General features: G+C 38.5%; 1 protein-coding gene and 1 long non-coding RNA gene across 2 annotated transcripts; one reads left to right on the forward strand and one right to left on the reverse strand.

Annotated features, from left to right (window-relative positions):
* The first annotated feature begins 1,768 nt into the window (after positions 1-1,768).
* LOC117816806 lies at positions 1,769-2,528 on the forward strand. The gene is made up of 4 exons (XR_004632017.1): positions 1,769-1,942; positions 2,021-2,067; positions 2,180-2,288; positions 2,453-2,528. It is a non-coding gene; the product is annotated as an uncharacterized LOC117816806 (long non-coding RNA).
* Positions 2,529-3,015: 487 nt separating this feature from the next.
* LOC117817597 (kinesin-like protein KIF3A) lies at positions 3,016-21,316 on the reverse strand. The gene is given in 34 exon segments (XM_034690352.1): positions 3,016-4,041; positions 7,151-7,175; positions 7,178-7,280; positions 7,391-7,459; positions 7,583-7,636; positions 8,346-8,368; positions 8,371-8,430; positions 8,433-8,469; positions 8,707-8,746; positions 8,748-8,815; positions 9,368-9,423; positions 9,426-9,482; positions 9,485-9,546; positions 9,670-9,686; positions 9,688-9,745; positions 9,747-9,825; positions 14,025-14,059; positions 14,061-14,121; positions 14,212-14,249; positions 14,251-14,384; positions 15,570-15,673; positions 15,676-15,766; positions 15,910-16,049; positions 16,449-16,554; positions 16,661-16,675; positions 16,677-16,720; positions 16,723-16,745; positions 18,878-18,914; positions 18,917-19,021; positions 19,299-19,421; positions 19,424-19,462; positions 19,465-19,536; positions 19,539-19,569; positions 21,311-21,316. Coding segments are annotated over 34 exon segments (2,061 nt in total). The 3' UTR covers positions 3,016-3,992.
* Positions 21,317-22,050: the final 734 nt, after the last annotated feature.

A 22,050-nucleotide genomic window follows, 5' to 3' on the forward strand; every position in this document is an offset into this window, starting at 1 on the left:
ACTTTTTTGGTCCTTGTTAGGACTCGAGCAGCAGCATTCTGTATGAGCTGCAGCCGTATGATGGACTTTTTAGGGAGTCCTGTAAAGACCTCGTTACAGTAGTCTGCCTAAATAAACATACATACACATCCACATCTATTTTAGTCAATCATATGCCCACCAAAAAGGTTTAGGCTGAAGCAAGGCTTATCCTGCCTACCCTTATACATAATTTATATAACATATAGGCAACATTGTGTAAGTAATTATTTTTATAACAAAGCAATCTTTCAACGTTTCATTCAGAAACCAATCTACAAACAAAAAACAAACATTTCAATCTCAACAAGCAGCAGTTCAGAAATTCAGTGAAGTCTAATTTAAATTAATAGTTTATACTTCATCCATATATTTATCTATCTGTTTGTTTTAAGCATCACCGATAGAACAAAAACAGAGGTGGCAAAAATAGAGCAGGAGGTGAAATGCTGACAAAAGGGGGAAAAGCTCACCATTCTAGGTCACAGTCTGCATATACTGAAACACACACATGATTAAATGAATGTGTAACAACTAAGCAGGCAAATAAGTCATCAATCAAATTTATTTGATGTGCTTAATGATGACATAAATCATAATATCTTAACTTTGCTCAAAGATACAAAATAATGACCATCTCCTGTGATTTTGGTACCTCCTTAATTAAAATGTGCTGATGTACTGGAATACTATGAATGCTATGCAACACATATTACCTGAAGATGGGGCTCTTTTTCCAAATGAGTCAGTTTGTGATGCAACATCATATAAAATGTGAAAGTGGGAAATTGTAAGAGTTTGCAAATAAATGAGTAAAAAAACAACTTTTTGTCAACAAGAACATTCAAACTCAGGCTTTTTTTTTTCTTATTATTCTATACAAAAAGTTATTTGAATTATTTTCAACATTCTGTTTATTTCAAGAAGTATTTAATTGAAAGATTGATGTTGTTTTCCCTCAGACCTCAACAAGTATTTTAATAAGAATTATTATTTCCTGAACTTATGTATTAAAGACTGATATATGTGCGGTGGCTCTATATTAACATCTTTTTTAGGGTCTTATCCAAAAGAGTAAAAGGAACTAAAGGCTGGCAGGACTTTTTATTTTGTCAATATTTCCTCTACCCAATTTCCTGAAGCTAAAAGGCTGACTCAAATATTTCCCACATGCCCCACTCTCAGTCTGTTTGACATGTAATACTGAAAGCGCAGGTGTAAGCAATTATATCTTTCAATTAATAATTGCTGATGCTGGCTCACTTCCATGCATTTCAATAAAACAGGATCATACATAATATCAGTTTAAGTGAAGATGTGGAGTGGACAAAGGTCCATATTATTTATTGTAACTCAGTAACTGTGCTTGATAAATTTGAATGTGACTGCTTTTTTTCACAGTGGTCAATGTGATATCTTCTCTCTGCTCTTTCATTTCAATCCGGTTACATTATGACAACCAACATTCCACGTTAACACAAGGTGATGAAGAATGTTTGTGGTCAGATCTTTGCTGTTAAGGAGATTAATAGGTAATTCCTTTGCAGCCGACAACCACAAGTGAACTAAGTGGAACATTTGAGAGTAAATCAGATACACATCATCCTTAAGTCCATATTTGGTGCTTTCCTGCTCTTGCTTGTTTGTAGATTGTGGCACAGAGGGCTTTAAGTGTGAACACGATGACAATATAAGAAGCATCCTCAGTTAGAGTGAGTAGGGTTATCAACTTTTATGCTTAACGTGACAGTACCAGCAAAACCGGTCTCGCTCAAAGACATGAAGAACTTCAACATTGCAACTCTTGCAACAATGATGCTGTGTGGTGATGCTTGGAGCATCACGACCAATACATCATGACCTTCAACTGGAACATATTAAGATAATGGCAACAAATATGTCCAAATACAATGATACAAATGGGGTAAGAAAACTATGAGATGACATGTGGATTTGTTTTCTTGCTTGATCATATTTTAACAGTTTTGTCTCGTCATTGTAGGTTCAGACTATACCATGGCCAGAGCGAAATGATTCTGAGACATGTTTGTAAGTTGGAACATTCTATTAATTTCGAACAAGTATTAAACTTTGTGAGTTTTGCAGACATAATAGACTAAATGAGTGTACTAGATTACATCTAACTGTGTTGTCTTCCCAGGATGAGGACTTCTGTTTGGCGGAAAAGGCTTTGAAAAGAACAGCTTTAAATACTTCAAATTCTTACTCGATTGTTGGAAACGTATAACAAAAACAACGCAACCAAAAAGGTAAAGAAATCATCAATGTGAAACTAATGTAAATTGGGTAAAATTGACCTAAAAATGTTAATCCAACAATTTACTGGAAGCTCATCAATGTGGCACATTTTCTGGTTTTCAGCTAGACCTCTGTGCAATCACAATGAAAACTGTTGCATTTTTTCTCATTCCAGATCGAGTGTCACCTGAGCCATGACAGATCAATTCACATACATCGTTTCCTGAAACATTTGGCTCATTGTGCGGGCGGAAAAGCCAAGCACCAAAAAAGGTGCCGGAAGTGACGCTATTTATTAATAAATTGACAATATGTATTATTAAGTGAAAGATGTAATATACTGTACTTTTTATTTTATTGCTGAATGAAGACTTTATTTTCATACATATTATATTTTGTATTGATTGTATTTATTACTCAATAAATCTTAATGTGACAGTTTGGCATTAAATCTCTTCTCTATAAAATCATGTCTAATGTTAGTTTATGAACAATTCAGCCCCATCACTGAGGAAAATCAATAGATGTTATACACAGAATACTTTTAAACAAGAGGCCATTCTTCTTCCACAACAACAATTACCTACTTTGTTTACCTCAATCCCACAAATGTGGGAAGTTCATTTAAAGCAGCTGTGTATGGCTATAACATGCCAGTGAGTTAAAAAAAAAAAAAAGCCCATTACCTTTAGAGATATCACTTCATTTATAATGAAACCAAACTAGGGACAAAGAATGTAAGCTCAACGTAAAAAATAATTTACTAAATAAAATATTCATGGGTTTGGTGGATGTAAACATTTCACATACAGTATGTTACGAGATAAAGTCAGTTGCCTCAACTACAGAACAGCAAAAAAGTTAAATTTCTCCACCAAAAACCACATACTAGTGCATTATACAGAGGCATACAGTATGCATGGTGAATTTCAAGTAACAAAGTGTTCTGACATTTAAAAAAAAAAAAAAAACTTTGATTGAACTTTGATTTGAAAATGGCACTGACCGAAGAGCTGGTAAGCATGCATGGCCCTTGGTCATGAATCATATTTTACTACATACATGAAACTAAGCACTCCTCTCATTGTTCCCTCCACATTAGTGTTTTTGTTTCTCTCAACGCGTATGAGTAGAAGATCATTGTGGTTAAGCTTGGAATTGGAGTAGAATAAGTTAATTAAATGTAGTTGAAATTCAGTTATGATTATTTGACTCCAGCTCAGCCATTAATAAAAATGAGTCCAGCATACCAGTAAATCAGTTTAAATGGAGGTACATAACTCACCAAACACATTGCATTTGAAAAACCACTTTTAGAAGATATGTCTTCAGTTCTTTTTTTTCATGTTTTCATGTTTTCATGTTTAAAACAATGTCTTTAGTGAGATACATCTATGGTAAATTAATTGTTACTCCTCAAATGCTCAGGTAAAAGAGCTGATTTAAACTGCTTCTGTTACTCCAAGTAAACAAGAAATGCTGGACATCCTCAAAGAAGCCGTAGACTACTATACAAATAACAGGTCCTCTTAGCCAAGAGTTCTTTATCTATCACAGGTGCAGTGTCTTCACATTTAAAGTTTTAGAGGCTATACAGTGTTCAGATAATCAGTTAAATAGCTTTCAACATTAAATTGTTAAGACCCGACTAACGACTGATGGTCCTAAAGTAACACGAAATATGCAGAGACACCAAGCTCTTGTCTTCGCTTTCTTCACTGTAGAAGAGATTCGATCACAGCATCAGGCTTAGCAGATCTTTTCCTGTGTAGAGATGGAAGATGATAAAAGTTATCAACACTTTCAGGGAGCTCTTAGCATTTCTCAGAATAACCATATAGCACGATAAGAGCACAACCCATCATGCTTTTACATCATATCATCGAGGTATTAATAGACTTATGTTCCACCAGCAATGACGCTTTGTTTAGTCGACTGATGGGGGACAAGTTCCAAGGAACCAAGTTTCGCTGCAAGTCACAATTGTGGGGGGATACAAACAACATCACTAGAAAGTAAGGTTGAATATATGTAGCTACAAGTGTAAGCCAAATCAAACCAGCTGTTTGCATTTCACTTATGTGTCTTATGCAAAAAAAAAGAAGATCTGATTACAAAGGTTCAGAGAAATGCAGCCAAGAAGCCATTTCAAACGATTAAGCTATAATTGTTTTCAAACCAAGGTGTCAATGCATCAGCCCATTTCATTATATTGATTTCTCTCCTTGGAGACAGTATGGGGTTTTACAGTCTGCAGAAATGTTAGTTCACATACATAATCCTCCCTCTGGTCTTATGACAACCTGAGCTGAAATTGAAACACAGAAATATCAACATCTCTTTAACTCTCATATTCAAAGAACTGTCACAGTTCTCTGACTGCCAACCAGACAACTTCCACCTTACTTCCAGCACTGCTTTCCATGTTGTGACAGTGCCATCCATGACCAGGATTGGAGAGCAGGATACATTTGTATATTACATATATTTTAAAAGAATTCATTACCACAAAAAGGATCTATAAAGATGAGTGGTAATATCACAATCACTGACGGGAGACACATAATATCAAAGAATCTTTGTATTTTGAGTTAGTACCCTGGTGTTTCACTCAGTCGGGATTCTATTTCCCATAACCACTTGCTAACCATACATTATCCCTTCAAATATTTCCTAAGATCAATCAAAAGATTAAAGTTACATGAATTTTCAACTTTTTAAAAGCGTATTTATACACTCAACACCAGGGCTCATCTACATTGAATTACCGCATTCAATGAGGCACGGTATGAACAGGATCAGGCTGTAGCAGTGCTGAGGTCTTTTTTTGGGTGTTTTTCTCTTGCTTCCTCTTGACAAATATCTCATGGATTCTTTATGGGGGTCAGATTGGGCATGTTGGCTGGCTAATCAGCACAGTAGTATCATGGTCAGCAAAGCATTTGGTAGAAGTTTTGGCACTGAGGGCAGGTGCTAAGTCCTGCTGGAAATTGTATTTTTATTTTTTTATTTTCATTGTATTTGTATTTGTATTTACATCTTATTAATTACTTTCTTCTATTAAAGCTGGGGTTGGTAGTCAGATTTAGATACACTTTTTGTTAAACTGGTTAAATGATCTTTCTGTCCGATGGCAATCAATACATAATGTGTTCTTAAAAAGAGAAGAGAAAAAAAGCCACTATCTACAGCTGGAGTAACCTGGGAAAAACACAACCAATCACCGTCATTAGGGTCCAATTTATGAAACCAATCAAATCCCATCCTGGCGTTCTGCCTGCCTCCTGCGCGTACATTCATGTTTGTTTGTGTTTTTAACTTTCACTATGATAATGTGTTTCAATGTCTGAAAAGAAAATCTCCATACAGCTAATCAGCAGATGGAAGCACGAAGTGCTAGATCAAAGAATAGTCAGGACAGCACTCCAATAACTTCAATGTTCTTTTTTATTGCCGCTTGGCAATAATGGATAACATCAATAAGTGTGAGTGTGTCTTTTGATATACAAGCATGAAGTGCTCTAAAATCTACTGGTAGATGGCTGTGTTGACCTCATACTCCATAAAACACAGTAGACCAACACCAGCAAATGACATGGCACCCCATATCCTCATGGACTGCAGGAACTTCACACTGGACTTCAAACAGATTTTGTGCCTCTCCACTTGCTTCACTTTACCAGATGAAATGCAAAGGTACTTTCATCTGAAAAGTGAACTTTGGCCCACTGAGTAACAGTTCAGTTATTTTGAGTCAACTTCCAGTCAACTTTCCATTAAAATCTTTCAATATAGAACTCTGACAACAGCAAGCCTTTTCAGTAATGACCTCTAGAGCTTAGGGTGTATATGATCATCTTCTGGACAACTGCCAAGTCAGCAGTCTTTACCATTGCTGTGGTTGTGTGTACTGAATTAGACTGAGAGATACAATATCTTAACAGTATAGACTTATAGTGATAAACTGAAACTCAAAATAAAATGCTCTAATTTTTTAGATATATTTTGTATTTTTACATTTATTGAGCTGTAGGCCATAGTTACCTAAAGGAATATGTCCAGCAGAACTCTGGAGATTTAGGACGCATAGAGGCAGAGGAGGCATAGAGCTACGAGGAGGAGAACTGGTATAAGAAGACAGAGGTTTATGGAGAGGAGATAGAAGCCGTGTCTCTCCTCTCTCTCATCATGGGCAACATGAGATCCCTGGCTAATAAGATGGAAGAAGCTAACAGGACTAGCCAGGAGTCAGAAAGAGTTTCAGGAATGTAGGATGTTGTGCTTTACGGAAACGTTGCTGCATCAGGATGTTCCCAACCACAACGTCTCCATTGACGGCTTCCTGACTGTCCAGGCTGATCGGGATAGCACGGAGAGTGCTGTGGGCCTCCGATCATATTATCTGCACAGGAAGATCTCACATGTCAAACTGGTAGCCGTTACATCCCCCCCTGCCAACCCCGACTACGGCGTCCAACACTGTCAATGCTGCTGTAGCCAGACCCCCCCCCCCCCCCCCCCCCCCCCCCCCCCCCCCCCCCCCCCCCCCCCCCCCCCCCCCCCCCCCCCCCGGGATAAATAAAGTATTTCTGATTCTGAAAACACTTGGAACATTTTAGTTTGGCATGTAAGGAGTCCAGAATACATAAAATTTCACTTTCCTAAATAACTGATGGAAAATATTGAACTTTTACATGATAGTCTTAGTTTTTGAGCTGCATCTGTACATGATACAGTATCCTATTTTCTTTAAGAGTTCTCCAGGTAGCAAAATCTGTTTTTTAAAAACTGTTTTTTTTGAAGCTGCATGATGAATTGCTAAACAGGAAGTGAAGTTGTAGAATGTTAGTGACATGTGCAGAGAGTAGATTACCTGCGCCCAGTTTTGGGTCGTCCCTCTTGCCACTTTTAGAAGTTCTAGGTCTCTCAAGTTTCATCAGAGACTGCCGCATGCTCTCTTCTGTGTAGGCCAGATACACATGGGACAGATCCACCTCAAATGGCTACAGGAAGCAGGGACAGAAGAAAATTAAATAAGCAATAAGTTGTATAGGTGAGAAAAATATAGCACATCAGAAATGACACAATAAACATCCCAGGTCATAGAGCTCACATCTTTCTCCTTTTTGTCAGGAGCAGGAGTCTGTTTTCTCATATTGTTGCCAGTGTATGCCACACATTTCTGAAAGACAATAAAGACAGAAACATTGTGAAGAAGTACTCAACTAAGACTTTTACCATTTGAACTCGTGAAAATTAAATCAGAAACTACAGTGAGTGCATGACTTATGCAAAGGGATCTCACCAGCTGCCATTCTCCGATATCTTCGTTCCAGTGCACGTAATTCTCGATCATCTCCTAAAAACATGAGAAAATATAAAAACTTGAAAGAATAACCCAGAGTTTGCGAACATCAAACAATACAGTACCATAAAGTTATTTACATAGAAACCTAAATATGCTACTTAATGATTAATTTTAATAACTTGTCTGCTTTTTAAATTTTGTGTACAAAGAATAGAAGCGAGAGTTGTGCACATGAAAACGTACGTGTTCCTGCAATATAAGTTTAAAAGCAGTGACTTTCTTTATCTACATCACCAACTTGCAAGCAGTGCTAGTACTGGAAAAGTACTGACTCAACTGCAAACTAATTATATTACCTCCCTTTAATTTTGTGCTGAGTTGTGTGTGGGTGTGTTTGTGATAACCTTCCACTCAAAAACAACAGGAAATAATGTTGTTGGGTTTTTTTTTCTGGTGCACTGTTTTTAATTATCAGTAACACACTCAATCTTTTCACATCATCTTGAGGTCACAAACTTCGCTTTCTGTTTTGCCTAGAGCAGCAACTGGGTTGACTATCTGCTTTGAAATGCTGTTTTGTTTTTAAGTTTACAGCCATCGTATTTTAAAAATAAACAGATGTGTCTTTGTTATTTTGGTGTTGATCAAGTATTGAATAGTATGAATATGAAGTACCTTTGACAAACCCTCTTTTGTTTTTGCATAGATTTGAGGTATTTAGCAATGTCAACATTTTGAAGATGTTATTCCTCATAATCACCTGGTATTCCTGGGGAATGAAGTGTCTATAATGAGCATCTGGAGCCGCAGCTCTCGACTCAGCTGGCGGATGTTCTCCAGGAGGCTTCTATCTCTCTGTGATGCTCTTGCTGCAGGTCTGCCATCTGACAGGACACAAAAACCCATAGAGGATCAGTTTGATGCGATCAATCAAAACGAGCTAGAACTACAGAGAGACCTTCAGAGTGTGTAGGTTCTGGCTCGGATTTAAAGTGAGATCATAACAGTGCATATGATCATTATTCTATATGCTGTATAATTTCCATTACACTGCCCTAAAAGGGACGGTTTGATGACAGAGCTCTCTCTATTGCTATTCTTTTATGTTTTACTTTAATCACTTCTGATTTGGCAGCCATCAGCATGGTCCATACTTTCTCAGCTTTTTAGTCTTCCTTGGGCCTCCTCTTGCAGGCTTGTATACTTTTCTTCTATGTCTAGACGCTCTTGCTGTTTTGAAAAGGAGAGGGATCAGTGATTATGCAGGGTAATATTTGTTGTTAAAGCTAGAAAGCTTTGATCTGCTGTTTTGATGTGGAGAACCTATACAGGGCAAATGTCAAACTGCGGTCTTGAAACTTTTTCTCAACATTAAGGGAAAACTATACATGTAGTGACGTTTACATGCATCATAGATGAAAGGATGTGGGTCCCCTTGGTTTTCATCTGAACAGCCAACACAACAAAGTGAGTCTGTCTACGAACCTTTATTTTGATTTACTAATACCAGGCAGACATCTCAGTGTTAATCAATCAAAATCAATCAATATATAGCTGAAAAATAAAATGTGTTATAGATTATACATTTATTTTTGACCACTTTTTTGGGCTTTCAATATGATGCAACTAATGCACAGTCATAGACTCATTTCATGTTATGAGTCACAGCATGATTGAACAAGTACTTGACATCATCTGATTCACTTCATAAAGTATTTGGAAGTGATGGTACATTTCCATAAGGTGATTTTGAGGATCTAACCACCTGTTGTCTACCCTTACCTCCTTCTCCTCCAGCTCCCTCCGCAGCTGCTCTGCCCTCCTGCGGCGCTCCTCAGTTCATTGTTAGACTCCTGCAAAAGCTTCTCCTGTTCCTCAGCTTTGGCCAGGAGGTCCCACCACCCACAATCACCTTCTTCTCCAAGGCTGACAGTTTCTCTCGCAAAAGGTGGTGCTCCTGCCTAAGAGTTCAAAGCACAAATATGTATGACATGATGCGGATGATGCCACATGCATTTTTTTATTCACGACACAGATTCAATGTATCATTCTAAAATGAAAATAGTTTTATTTATTGAACTCACTGAGCTTTGAGAAGGTCCCTTCTCCCTCTTCTCCAGCTCTGCTCTTGCCTTGTTCCTCTCCTCCTCTTCATGTCCAGCTGGCTTCCAAAGCCTTTCTTTCCTCTTCGATCTTGGCCTGCATCTCCACCATCTTGTCGGGGGAAACCTTCTTCCTCCCTTTAGAGAAACAAAAAGGAAACCATGTCCTTCGCTCACAGATTCAAAAAGAATTTGTCTTTCTGTACAAAGTCGCTTTCATTTTTATTGGTCAGTGTTTTAAATATAGATAAGTAAGTTACTACTGTAATCTGCAAGAATTATGCTGATTGTGCAGGTGCAGGTTCAGCTAATAATCTGGGACACAGAGGTAGATTCTCTGTTTCCTTCACCTCAGCTCTAATGCCAGCGTCAGTGAAATGTTATGAACTTGCTAATGCCACCAGTATATAAACAATTTAGAAAATCCAACTATTTCATATATATTTTACATAGAAAAACTATATAAAATGTACGTTTCTTAATGCCATGGAGGTAATGAAGATGGAAACCAATGGGTCGCAATCATTCAAGCAAAGTGAAAACTTCTAGCAGCAATCAGCAATTGACTTGTTATATGATTAGGCAGAGTTAGTGATAATGCTACTGAAACATACGGCAGACATCGGAATCATTTCTATGAGTCGAGTCACTATTGCTACAGGACAAGTATGACTATTTCTTGTCTAACACCAACCTCTTTCTTCTTGAATTAAAAGGTGTATAGCAAGCCACACAGGCAGTATTTGCACCAGGAGGAGGAGGAGGAAAGAGAGACAAAGAGCAAACACATTACAGAATGATCTCGAAAGTCTTATGATCTACAGAGTGGAACAACCCATTTGGGACAAGGAGTGGGAGAGAGAAGATCAAACAAGAGAAGGAGGAGTTTTTAGTAAAGATGACAAATGCCTTAGGTGAAGTGACAGTGAACATACAGGATGCAAAAAGAAAAATTGAAACACTTCACAAAATAAAACATGATACGAAATATGATGTTGGGGAATTGCGCCTTCGGGGGGATAGGAAGGAGTTAAAGGATTATAAATAAAGCACTGGCCCAAAGTATAATCTGAAACCAAGGATATGAAATTATTCATGCAAGAAACAACCTATTATATCATGATTTAAGTCATTTAGGTCGTGCATGAAAAAAAGAAGGAAAATCTATCAATATATTCATACAGATAGTGTCCATCCTTAGGAAGGATCGGTTTACACTACAGCAGCTTCATTTGAATTCAGGGATGTTTCTAGAGACATCCATGTCAGCTCTTGCACAACAGGAATCTTTGCAGTCATTTTCATGTAGGTCCTTGCATTATTGTGACATGAAAATTAATGGTAGTGGCAGAGGGGGGTTTTGGCTGTGAACCAACAGGAGTGGCAGTGACCAGGGAAAGTCTAAAGCCCTTTCACACATGTACTGTCATCATTTTATACAGTGAGGACATCTGACACCTGTACCAGTATAATGAACATTGTCAGATAGTTACCATGAAATTTATATTTCACACTTCGTTGCGTTTTAGTGGTTTACCACGACCAGCAACTTTCCCCTCTTGCGTCTGACTGGGGAACTTTGCGGTAAATCTGTTCTACTTATGTCACTTTCAAATGACCTACTGCCACTTTACATTTGTGTTCCAAAAAGACTGAAAAGTTGGGCATAGTTTATGGCCCCTGTTGTATTTATAAGTTTTCTACTGTGCAGACTGTGTTGGTGTCTGAGTGATCTAGTCTGTAACTGGATCTCAGTGGTCAGCTAGCAGGTGGAGCGAGGCCATTGGCTGGTCATCTACTAGTGGCCAGCGCTCATTTTGTCCTATGGCCTTCAACCTGTTTGTTAAATCCTGTGATCTAGTATGTTTCACGTTACGATTCTTGCATTTGAAAAGTCTTCTGAGTAATTCGTTAAGTTTGAAAAGCAGTAGGAGCGAGCTACCTGTTTGCGTTTATACCCACTTTCTCCTGTTAATGTTAAGTTAAGGAGTTTGTTAATGTGTTATGTTTTCATTTATTACATTCTAAGTGCATTTGTAAAGAGAGATAGTTTGTTTTGTTGTTGTTGGGCCATCGTTTACCATGAGCCAGTACTTCTGTCACATCCTGTTGTATTGGCATTCATTAATTGTAATAACTTGTTTTCATTAAACTGGTAACTTTACATCCCCCTGTAGTCTGGAATCCGAGAAGTCGTTTTTTTTTACTTTATGTTGCACCTATACCTAGGGCGTGTAACAACCATAGACTGTATAAAATATGGACGTAGTATCCGTGACGTCTTCCATCTGTTTCTGAAGAGCTGTTTTTGAGACCAATCAGCGGCGGCAGCCATATTGCTGCTGTCGAGCTAGTGTGACGTAAAGAGGCGGGCTTTGAACCTCCTCGCCGACAGCGACAGTGTTCCCGCCTGTCAATCAAGTCAGCTGTTGCCTCTCATTGGAAGACTCGTAATCTCAATATCTTCGAATTGCGAGTTTGAAAAAAATTCACTCCCCGTATAGTGTGAGCTGATCGAGAAATGATCTATTCAGACTACACTCGTCTTTTGAACCAGGCTGTAAGCATTTTATTTCTGCTGTAAAGATCGACTTTTTTGAATTGGTGTGTTATGTGGTTTCTGCGTACTTCCGGAGCCAGCCTCAAGCGGATCCTTAATGAAATGCAGTTTTTAGCACTTCTGCATTGGACTCATATTTTTAGAACGGAGGTTGCTGCTTGGTACAGCATAATACAATAAAACAATGTGTAAAAATATATATTCTGTGCACGGATTTAGCCTAATGGTTCAGTCGCACGCCCACATCGTGGGTGGCCCAGTTTCAAGTTCGGCCTGCTGCCTTTTCCCTCATGTCATTCCCCCACTCTCTCTCCTAGTTTCCTACATATCCAGTATCCACTCCTCTCTAATACAAAGGTGTAAAAGTCAAATAAATAAATAAATATATATATTCTTCAGAATCCATGCCTGGTGTCTGCACCAAACAAGAAATCACTTTTACATTTTAAGAGCTGTGCCATTTCACAAACTCTGTTATCAGCCCAAAAGTAAGTATGTAATAACTTGAGCTTGATTACTATACATTTCCTCGAGAAAGAAAGGATGTACTTTAGATGACTCAGACAGTAATGAGACTCTAGGTCACTAGGAAATCCCCTGTGAGAGAAACAGACACATATACTGCTGAAGAAAAAAAAACACCCGTGAGACTGCTTTCAAGATTCCACTTACCACAAAAAATAAACAGAGGAAAACAATAAAAACCTGCCTGTTAGCTAGTGAACAAAAAGTCATGCCCACTTTGAAATTCTAGCAGAATGATTGCTGACATATTGTGTGCCATTTTAAAAACATGATACAAACAGTAATTCCACCAGGGAGAACATTTCTAGAAAGTTCACAAGAGATCAGCTGGGCTTTCACATTTTTAATTAATTGATGGAACTAATTGTTTTAAAAGCCAAACACCCTGCCATACATTAACTTTTGAAATGGGCTATTTTAGAGGTTCTATGTGTGAAAAGGGCTTAAGTTTGCAGGCAAGTGGTTTGGTGGAGCAGAGTGCTGCTCCACTCACTATTCTGGGGTTTGTTCTCAGTGGGCTGCAGCACTGAGGAGGAGCAGGCAAACTCTGAGCTATTGCTGCTGCTGCTGTTGCTGCTACTGTCTGGAAAGAAGCAGAGAAAGTACCCACTCCAACCAAAGGCCACAGTGAAAGACAGGTGGAGGAAGAGATGGAGACCTCTAGCTGCTGGTTTGCTCACAATTATATATATTTTTTAATGTAGGTCTAATAATCAGGTGCTGTGCATTCACACATGCAAAATGCTAATTACGCACTACAAGCACAGGAGAGGAACAGTTTGGCCTCTATCAACTCAGAATGCCTGAGAGATACTGAGAGACATAAATGTAACAACACCATAGAGCATGGCATCAAAGGATGATATATGACCATCACAGTGTTTACTTCATATTTCTTTTTCATTAGTATTACTGAACCTTTTCCACATAAGTGCAGAAGTAAAAGGAGAGAATGCCAGGGAAACTCCTAATGATGAATGTGTTATTCTAGTAACCTGTTAGCCAAAAAGTAGAACACTGTCAGCTTGTAAAGCATTAGGAGCAGGACTGTTGACTCATAACATTTAACACACTGATAAGAGATCAAACTGCGTATACACAAATTTAACGGATGTGTTTCAGGCGTTTTACCAAATCAGCATCTCAAACCATTTCTTGAAAAAACTCCCCAAAGGCTGAGAAAGATTTTACCAGCAGAATCTCTCTAGTATGCCGAGTTAAATCTATGTGTGCATAAATACATGAATCCTACCTCTTTTTCTCCTACGGCCTTCTCCTGCCTCCCACCTTCTCATCACCTTCATCCATCTCATCAGATCCACTACCCTCTGAGCCAGAGATCTCTTCACCTAAAAATCACAAAGCACAACATTTATTAAGACAAGATTCAGTCCTTTGTCATCTAAAGTATGATTACTGATTTTTGCCTGCCATGTTACCTTCCACCAGTTTCTTCTTAAGCTCCTCAATCTCTTTTGAACTGGCGCAGTAGAGCATCCTTAGGATCCTCATTGATCCTGGCTTTGTTCTTGATGTTTTTGGCCCTATTAGCATAGCGCAGGGTACTGATAGTCTCATCATAATTGTAGTCTGCAGGGCCAATATTCGCACACTGCAAGGGAGAAGTATGTTATTAAAAAAGTAGGAGTATGGCACATAGAAATGACAATTCTTAGATAATGAAATAAAGCATTTGTTGCTTAAAGCTGGGGTTGGTAGTCAGATTACATACACTTTTTGTTATACTGGTTAAAATGATCTTTATGTCCTGATTGCAATCAATAATGTGTCCTAAAAAAAGAGCGAAGAAAAGCTGCTATCTACAGCCGGAGTAAACCTGGGAAAACACCACCAATCACCGTTTTTTGGGTGCCAAAATTTTAAAATCATTCAAATCCGTCCTGCCGTTCTGCCCGCCTCCTGCGCGTACATTTTCTCGGCATGCACTCCCGTCCCCTGCCTCTGCTTCCCTGACTCTACTGACCGCCCCTCTAGCTCGACCTCGGTCTGTCCCCTCTGACCTGATGTGCTTTGCTCAGGACTGTAGTCCGGATCAGAGTCTAAAAAGCTCTCACCACGAGGGCTCTGACAAGCAGAAGAATGAATGACATTTAGTAAGTCCTACAGAAAATGTTATAGTATTGTAGCATCCGTCCGGACGCTGTAGGGATGACGAGCTGATTGTGAACACGTTGAGTTTTGCTAACCGGTCACTGTCGGCCGTGAGCACGTCAACCAACAAGCAAAATTCAATGTTTGAATGAATGAATAACTTCTCTCTCGTCTCTCTTCTCTTCCCGCTCGCTCACTCTACACCTCTCCTGATGCCTCACTAACCGTCACACTGTAGGAATTAAGAACATCTACACTGAACACGTTTAACAAACAGTAGAGCTGTTACAGTATTATATGTGTTATAGCTTTTCCTCCTGATATCGTGTCACCAGTACAACTGGATAATGTTAGCATGACAGTTGTGAGTACTAACAGCAGCCATGTTTGTTTGTGTTTTTAACTTTCACTATGATAATGTTTTGGTGAGGACAGGTTTTGAATCAGTCACCATCATATTGGTCGCAAGTCAGCGGCACTTGGGCATGTGAGCGGGGGGCATCGTTTTGGAGGAGCTCCGAGGGAGGGGTGGAGGGGTTTAGACAGAGTCATAAGGAATGCTATATTCAAATTCAAGCTAGTTTTCCGAGACAACCAACCCCAGCTTTAAATGTTACTAAAATAAAGAAGACGTTTTTTGAATAAAAAGTGTATTTTGCATTTCTTGCACAAACTTCTACTCTACCATCATGGTCTTGGAGTTTCCTCCCAGGGAATCCTGCAGCAGACGGGTCAGTTTAGAGTTCCTGTATGGAACATGTGTGCTCTTGCCATCCACCAGGGCAGAATAACGTTACCCAGTGTGGAGAGAGAGAGATTGATCTTTGTTGCCTCCTTCAAACGCTGGCCTGTGGCGCCAGTCTTGCCCTGTCTCTCTGAACCCTGTAGGGAGGCAGATCATTGAGTGGTAGTTTAATGGATTGAAGGCAATGAGCCACAACTCATGCATGTTTTTATCTGCATGATTTTACTTTTCAGGAAATTCATTTATCTTTGGTCCAAAATTTCTGGACTCGGATACCTACAGCGAGATCAACCAGATGAAGTTTTCCCATTCGCACATGCTGGTTTCCATCCACACCTTTCTCACTGCACTCGATTGTGATGGTGAAGATAGCGTGGGAACGGGAGCTGTGTTCATTCATGTTTGTGGCACCAACAGACCCTAGACATGAGAAATAACATTTAAACAGACTAAATGACTCGTATGATTTAGTTTATTATTATGCAAATAAAACAGCACACTTCAATTTCTTGATCCTGTTTTACACATTTCACATTTTATATTATATACATGCATCTCTATCTAACATACATTTTACTTAACCTTTACATGCATTCTACTTTAATAAAGCTCAGCTGATCTATTTTGCATAATGCCAGACTGTAAGGTTGCTGAAGCCTCTCTCAGGTTCATCTTTTATTTATGCTGTTGCAAGGAAGTTGCTTCTTATGTTAGATATGTGTGAGGCATAACAACATATAACCCAAATAGATAGATAAAGTCAGGATTTGATTTTGAGGGCATTCTCTTCCTTTTTACTGCTGATGATTTGTTACTTACGATTCTTGTGCCCCAATGTCATAATCCTGTCCATGTCGTCAGCGTTGTCACAACATAACCAGAGAGGGTCCTTGATATACACACCAACATCTGGCCTTTCCTTCACCTGTCACGCAAAAATGTTAGATGTTAAGACATCTTTTGCAAGTGTCACTGTTGAAACGGACCTCTGATGCCTTTTACAGCACTTTTGAAAGTGGTATATTCTGTACCTCCAGCCTCTGCAATCTGGTCCTTTCCCAACAGGTCCCTCACTTCCTCGTTGTAAATCTGAGGTATGAAACACGGACCAAAAATCTGTGGAAGTTAAATGCATTTCAAAGTGAGAGATACAACTAAAAAAACAACTTGGGCCCCCCCTTTTGCAGCTTTTTAATTCTGTTTTCAAGCCGTCAAAACCAGAAAACAAATACATCTAGTAATCGCAATAAATAAATACAATCTTTTTCAGGCTAACTTTTATTATTGATTGTAAAAATGAGAAGTTTACATTCTGTGTGTATATACATTGATTTTTTCGAATACGAACGAAGCTTCTACACTGAGTAAAATGAAAACGCAGCCTTTCTATTATTTTTTGGTGATTTGCAAGTCTGCTGCCACAAAGTAAGCATCCTAGAAAGTTTGTGTTTATGTACAGTGTGATGAACCAAAGGCTTGCCTATAAGGTATGTATGACTCCGACCAGTATATTTGGATGAAACTGAGGGCGGAATTCACAAAGAATAGATTACAGCTTCAAATAACACCAAGAGTTGTGCATCATCTGTCTTGTCTCAAGGTCCTATTCCTAAAGCTTACTGCTCTGGTGACATTCACTCACTAACATGCCCAAAACGTTCAGCAGCTCTGTGCAGTTTGCTCTGTTTGCATCAATCAGCATCTCTATCCTCTGCGGCACAAAGCTGCACAGTGAGCTTTTCCCACACACACAGTGCTGAAATCTATCCACTTATAGATGGTAAGGTGAATGGGCAGGGGGACACTTCTTATCAGTGTATTAAGGTGCTGATTCATAAGAGGTGTGACACATATTATAGTTTCTGTCCAGCTTACATCCTGAGAGGAGCTATCAGAGAGGAGCTGATCAGATAAAAGAAAACACTCCACAGTGTATAATGCCACAGCTCATATGTGCGGGGGCTGAGCCACTGACAGTTTGACTCCAAACTGATTAAACCCCTAATCATCATAAAAGTAATCATGACAACGTAATACTAACATATGAGTTGGTCCTTCATTCAGGTCATGATCACTGGAAAGTTTGAGCAGGACATCTGCTGAATACTGTTATCTCAAACTCAGTGGACCAGGCTGTGAGTGCCGGCATTGTGTATTATACGTTTTCGCACTAAGTCAATAAATGCATTAGGGGTCCATTTAAATGTATGCAAAAACGGGTACGGTATGTGATCTTCAGCAGGGGTTCCCAAAGTGTGGGTCGAGACCCCCTGGGGGGGTCGCAAGACACAAATGGGGGGTCGTGAGAGGTCTTCCAGAATGTCTTTTTTAAACGTATTTATCTAAAAATATGTATTATATACTATTATTATTATTATTTATTTTGTTTATTTACCTTGTTTTCTCATGTTTATCTTCCTTTTGTTTGAACTGTTAATTGTTATTATTTCTTTGTTATTAGTATTATTATTTTTGTATTTATTCTTTATTTTTTCTTCTTTGTTGGTTTTGTGTTACTTATATATAATTTGTTAACTTGGTGTTGAACAAAGAAATACAAACAATATGCAATTAAAAAAAGTTGAATGACAAAAGTGATCTAAAAATAGTACATTTTACCCATTATAGTAAAAAAATATAGACAAAAATAGTAGCTAAACTTGAAATAAACTTTAAAAGTAGGAAATGAATGACATTTCTGCTTTTCTTTGTTGCCTGATGACACCTAAGTTTAGGTTTAGTGAACAGTTAATTATCAAAAGCATTAGTAGCAGCAGGTAGGCTAATTTTCTGAATACCAGCTAAATGAAGCCACATTAAATCACTTTGAGGGACAGTGGGGGTTGCAAGCCTTTGGCACCTATCTTTTTGGGGTCACAGGTTGAAAGTTTGGGAACCCCTGCTCTACAGCACAGTTTGTTGGGAATTCAACCCTCTGTGTGTGCCCTTTTGGCTCATTTGCACAGGTTTAGCAGGTGCAAAAACTGTGCAATCCTTCTGTGAATCAGGCTCTGAGGCTCAAGCACAAACACAAGGCAGTCAACTAGAAAATATCTCCGTCTCTGTCCACAGATTCAAAAGGTTTCTTGTTATTCAGACAACAAACAGGGCACCAGATATTTAATATTTTGAACTAATGTTGGCATCTGGAATTGTAAGGGGGACAAACTTTGTGTGGAAGGAAAAGTCTCTCATTTTACATGCTGCCAAATTAAGTTGCTGAATTGAGCTAATGAACACTTTCTTACCTTGTGTCACCCTCTGCCTTGGCAATGTGACCAAAATATGAGCAAATGAGTTTGGGATGATTCCTCTGAGTTCTGGTACGGCTCTCATACCCTCCATGGTGAAGGTTTTTCCTGTGCCAGTTTGCCCATATGCAAAAATGGTTCCTGAAATGGACAGCATAGAATAAACTAACCACGCAGGCTATGCCAATGTTGATATGAAAGTAAATGTTGGAATAAATAGGACTATTTGTTTTGATCTATGGTGAAAGGCGTAATGAAGACTATTTCAATCAGTACTTATAAGAGGCTAGAGAGGGCTTCTTTGAGTGTCTGTATGAAAACATGTCTGACAAAGATGATGTAGTCATTGCTACTGGTGATGCAGATTTTACAGCAGTGTAAACTATTAAAACAGATGATGTGTTTCAGATCATTTTACCATTGTATCCCTCTAACACTGAATCACCGATGGGGCGAGCTGTGAGGTTGTAGACATCAAGCTGTTTGCTGTCTGGTCCAAACACAGTGTCAAATGTAAAGGTCTTCGGAGGCTCATGGGGGTCTCCAGTTTGTTCACTGTGATGGTCCCACGGTTCTCGTCACCATCACGGCCTGTCTGTTGCCCATCATCTTCTCTTTCTGGTTGAGGGGCCGACATCTCACCACCACTTTCACGTATCATTGACCTCCGGTTTATCAAGCTTATTGCTCTGAAAAAAAACCAACATAACATGTGGTTATAGCGAATTTTCATTGGCAGATTTATAGTGTCAGTAAGGGTTGCAACTTTCTTACTACTAAATAAGGGGCAGGTGCACGGTGCCATGGTGGTGTGAGCATGATGTGTGAATTCAGCCTATATTCATATTCTGATTCAACTGGAAATGCAGAAAGTGTGTATAGTCCCTTTAAATCCTTCCTGTATCATTATGTAACCTCATATGAATAAACTTCAAAGAAACCACAACTTGGCTCTTTACATCAAAAACAGGCAAAATAAAAATTAAATGGAAAAGAGGAGTAGGTCCATAACTCAACAAATGTACTTTTTCCATGGATACTTTTTGCTGCTCTTGACTGACTCAAGCAGTCTTCTGTCCTTTTGCACAGCCAGAGAGAAGTCCTTACATGACAAGTCACAGTTTACAGATATTTGAAGTTCATTTTTGATCAGCTCTGTGCTGCATCTGTTTCTTGAGTCTGACCATTTAATGGCCATCAGAGAGAAAAGCCTCTCCACACTTTTGCAGGACTTGAACTGATGCATATGAGGGGGCCTGTGATTGGATGACAGGCGGTGTGATTGGCACATGATCTGCCTGACCTATACAGTGGCCCTGAAGGACAAAACAAATTTACAAAGATGAAACACTTTTATAAGTTGGAGAAAAATTTACATTTTGGAAAACATGTTTACATTTATAAAACCAAAATTACAAAATCAAAAAAACTTTTACAAGACAATTTTACAAACGATGGAACCCTTTTACCATTTCTGAAACAAATTTACATTCATTTTTAACAGAAAGGGAATGTACCAAATACGGAAGTGATCCGGAGTGATTGAATGAGGGGTCATTTAGTTTGTTTGGATGGAGAGAAACCAAAAAGAGCGATGTTGGTACTGGTACTCCGTTTGGTACCTGATCACTTCTGGTGTTTAGTACATTCCCTTTTTTCGTTAAAAATGAATGTAAATTTGTTCCCGTCGTTTGTAAAATTGTCTCACCAGTTGTAAATGTGTTTATTTATTTTGTAAAATTGCTTTCTTAAATGTAAATTTGTATTTTTGCTGATGTAATTTTGTTTTCTTAAATGTAAAATGTTTTCCAATATATAAATTTGTCTCTAACTTCGTAAAAATGTTTCATCTTTTGTAAAGGTGTTTTGTCCTTCAGGGCCACCGTAGATCTAGGATCTGTAGAGTTCAGTCTGCTGTATCTAGGAGTTAATAGTCAATATAAGGGAACATTGAGGTCCTGTATGAAACAGCCCGATTTAGTCCAATATACAGGATGTCCCGGCTAATACGGGACAGTTGGCAATCCTCCTGCGTTATAATGTCGGCCTAGATTGTCTTTGGTAAATGACACACGAACAGTGAGTGTGCAGCTAGCTTGTTAAGGACTCGGTCATCTCACTGTAACGTTATCTACTCTGGGTTGCTAGGCAGGCAACACTAACCTAAGCTAACAAATTAGCTCATTACATGATCATCAGCAAAATGAGAAATCGCTTTCACTCAAAACGACACAATATGAAGATGTAGCGTTTCCTGGTTTTCTGGTGACTCGAACATCATGTTTTGAAGCTACACCTTTGTTTCCTTGTATCGTGTCAAGTGTTCAGCTAACGCTGCAGCTAACCGGTTAGCATCACATTAGTGAGGTCGGAGGAAGGGAGGAACCCCTGAGCAAACATCACAAAAAACAAACAGGCTTTGCGACTTACCGGCATTGTGTCAACACAGAAAGACGATTATGATATTATACAACAACAGTGAAGTGTTTGGCTTCTTTGTGCATTGGATTCCAAGTTATCCGAGGAATTTAAATGCCAGCGCAGTGCCCATAACATCAAAGAATCACAGCCGACAGCTTGTTGTCAGAGCTGCTGGGTCTGTCTGCGCATGCGTGAAAGGGGAAAGCGGTGGTGGGGTGTTTATTAAACGACATAATTATCTCTATTAATATTGTTGGAGCTATTTGTTAATTTTTTTGTATTTAGTTGTTTATTTATTTGTATTTATATATTATATTTTTACTTCTTTCAATCAACGTAAATCATTTGTTTTAATTTTTTTTTTTTTACATTGTATGCAAATAAAGGAAATGAAGACACAAAAAGTAATATAAATTATAATGGAATTGGAATTCACAATTTGAAAATAAATAAGTCAAAAATCTTATAATAATTACAATAATAAGAATATTACATAAAGGGGATAAGAGCAAAAAAATAAATGTGTAGTCTAACTTCAAATTGAAAATTAAAGAGAATTTTAGAATGAATAAGTAGTATTAGTTGTTAGATTTATCGAAACCTTTCTTTTTAAAGGTCATTTAAGTTTGATTTTGGGGATATATTTTTTGCCAGTCATTTGTATAGTATAGTTAGATTTTTTTGTATATTTGGTATTTCTTTTGTTTGTTTGGTAATTAGGAACTGTGGGCACCTGAGGTTATTTGGGT

Source organism: Notolabrus celidotus, chromosome 8 (assembly GCF_009762535.1).
Source record: "Notolabrus celidotus isolate fNotCel1 chromosome 8, fNotCel1.pri, whole genome shotgun sequence".
Taxonomy (NCBI): Eukaryota; Metazoa; Chordata; class Actinopteri; order Labriformes; family Labridae; genus Notolabrus; species Notolabrus celidotus.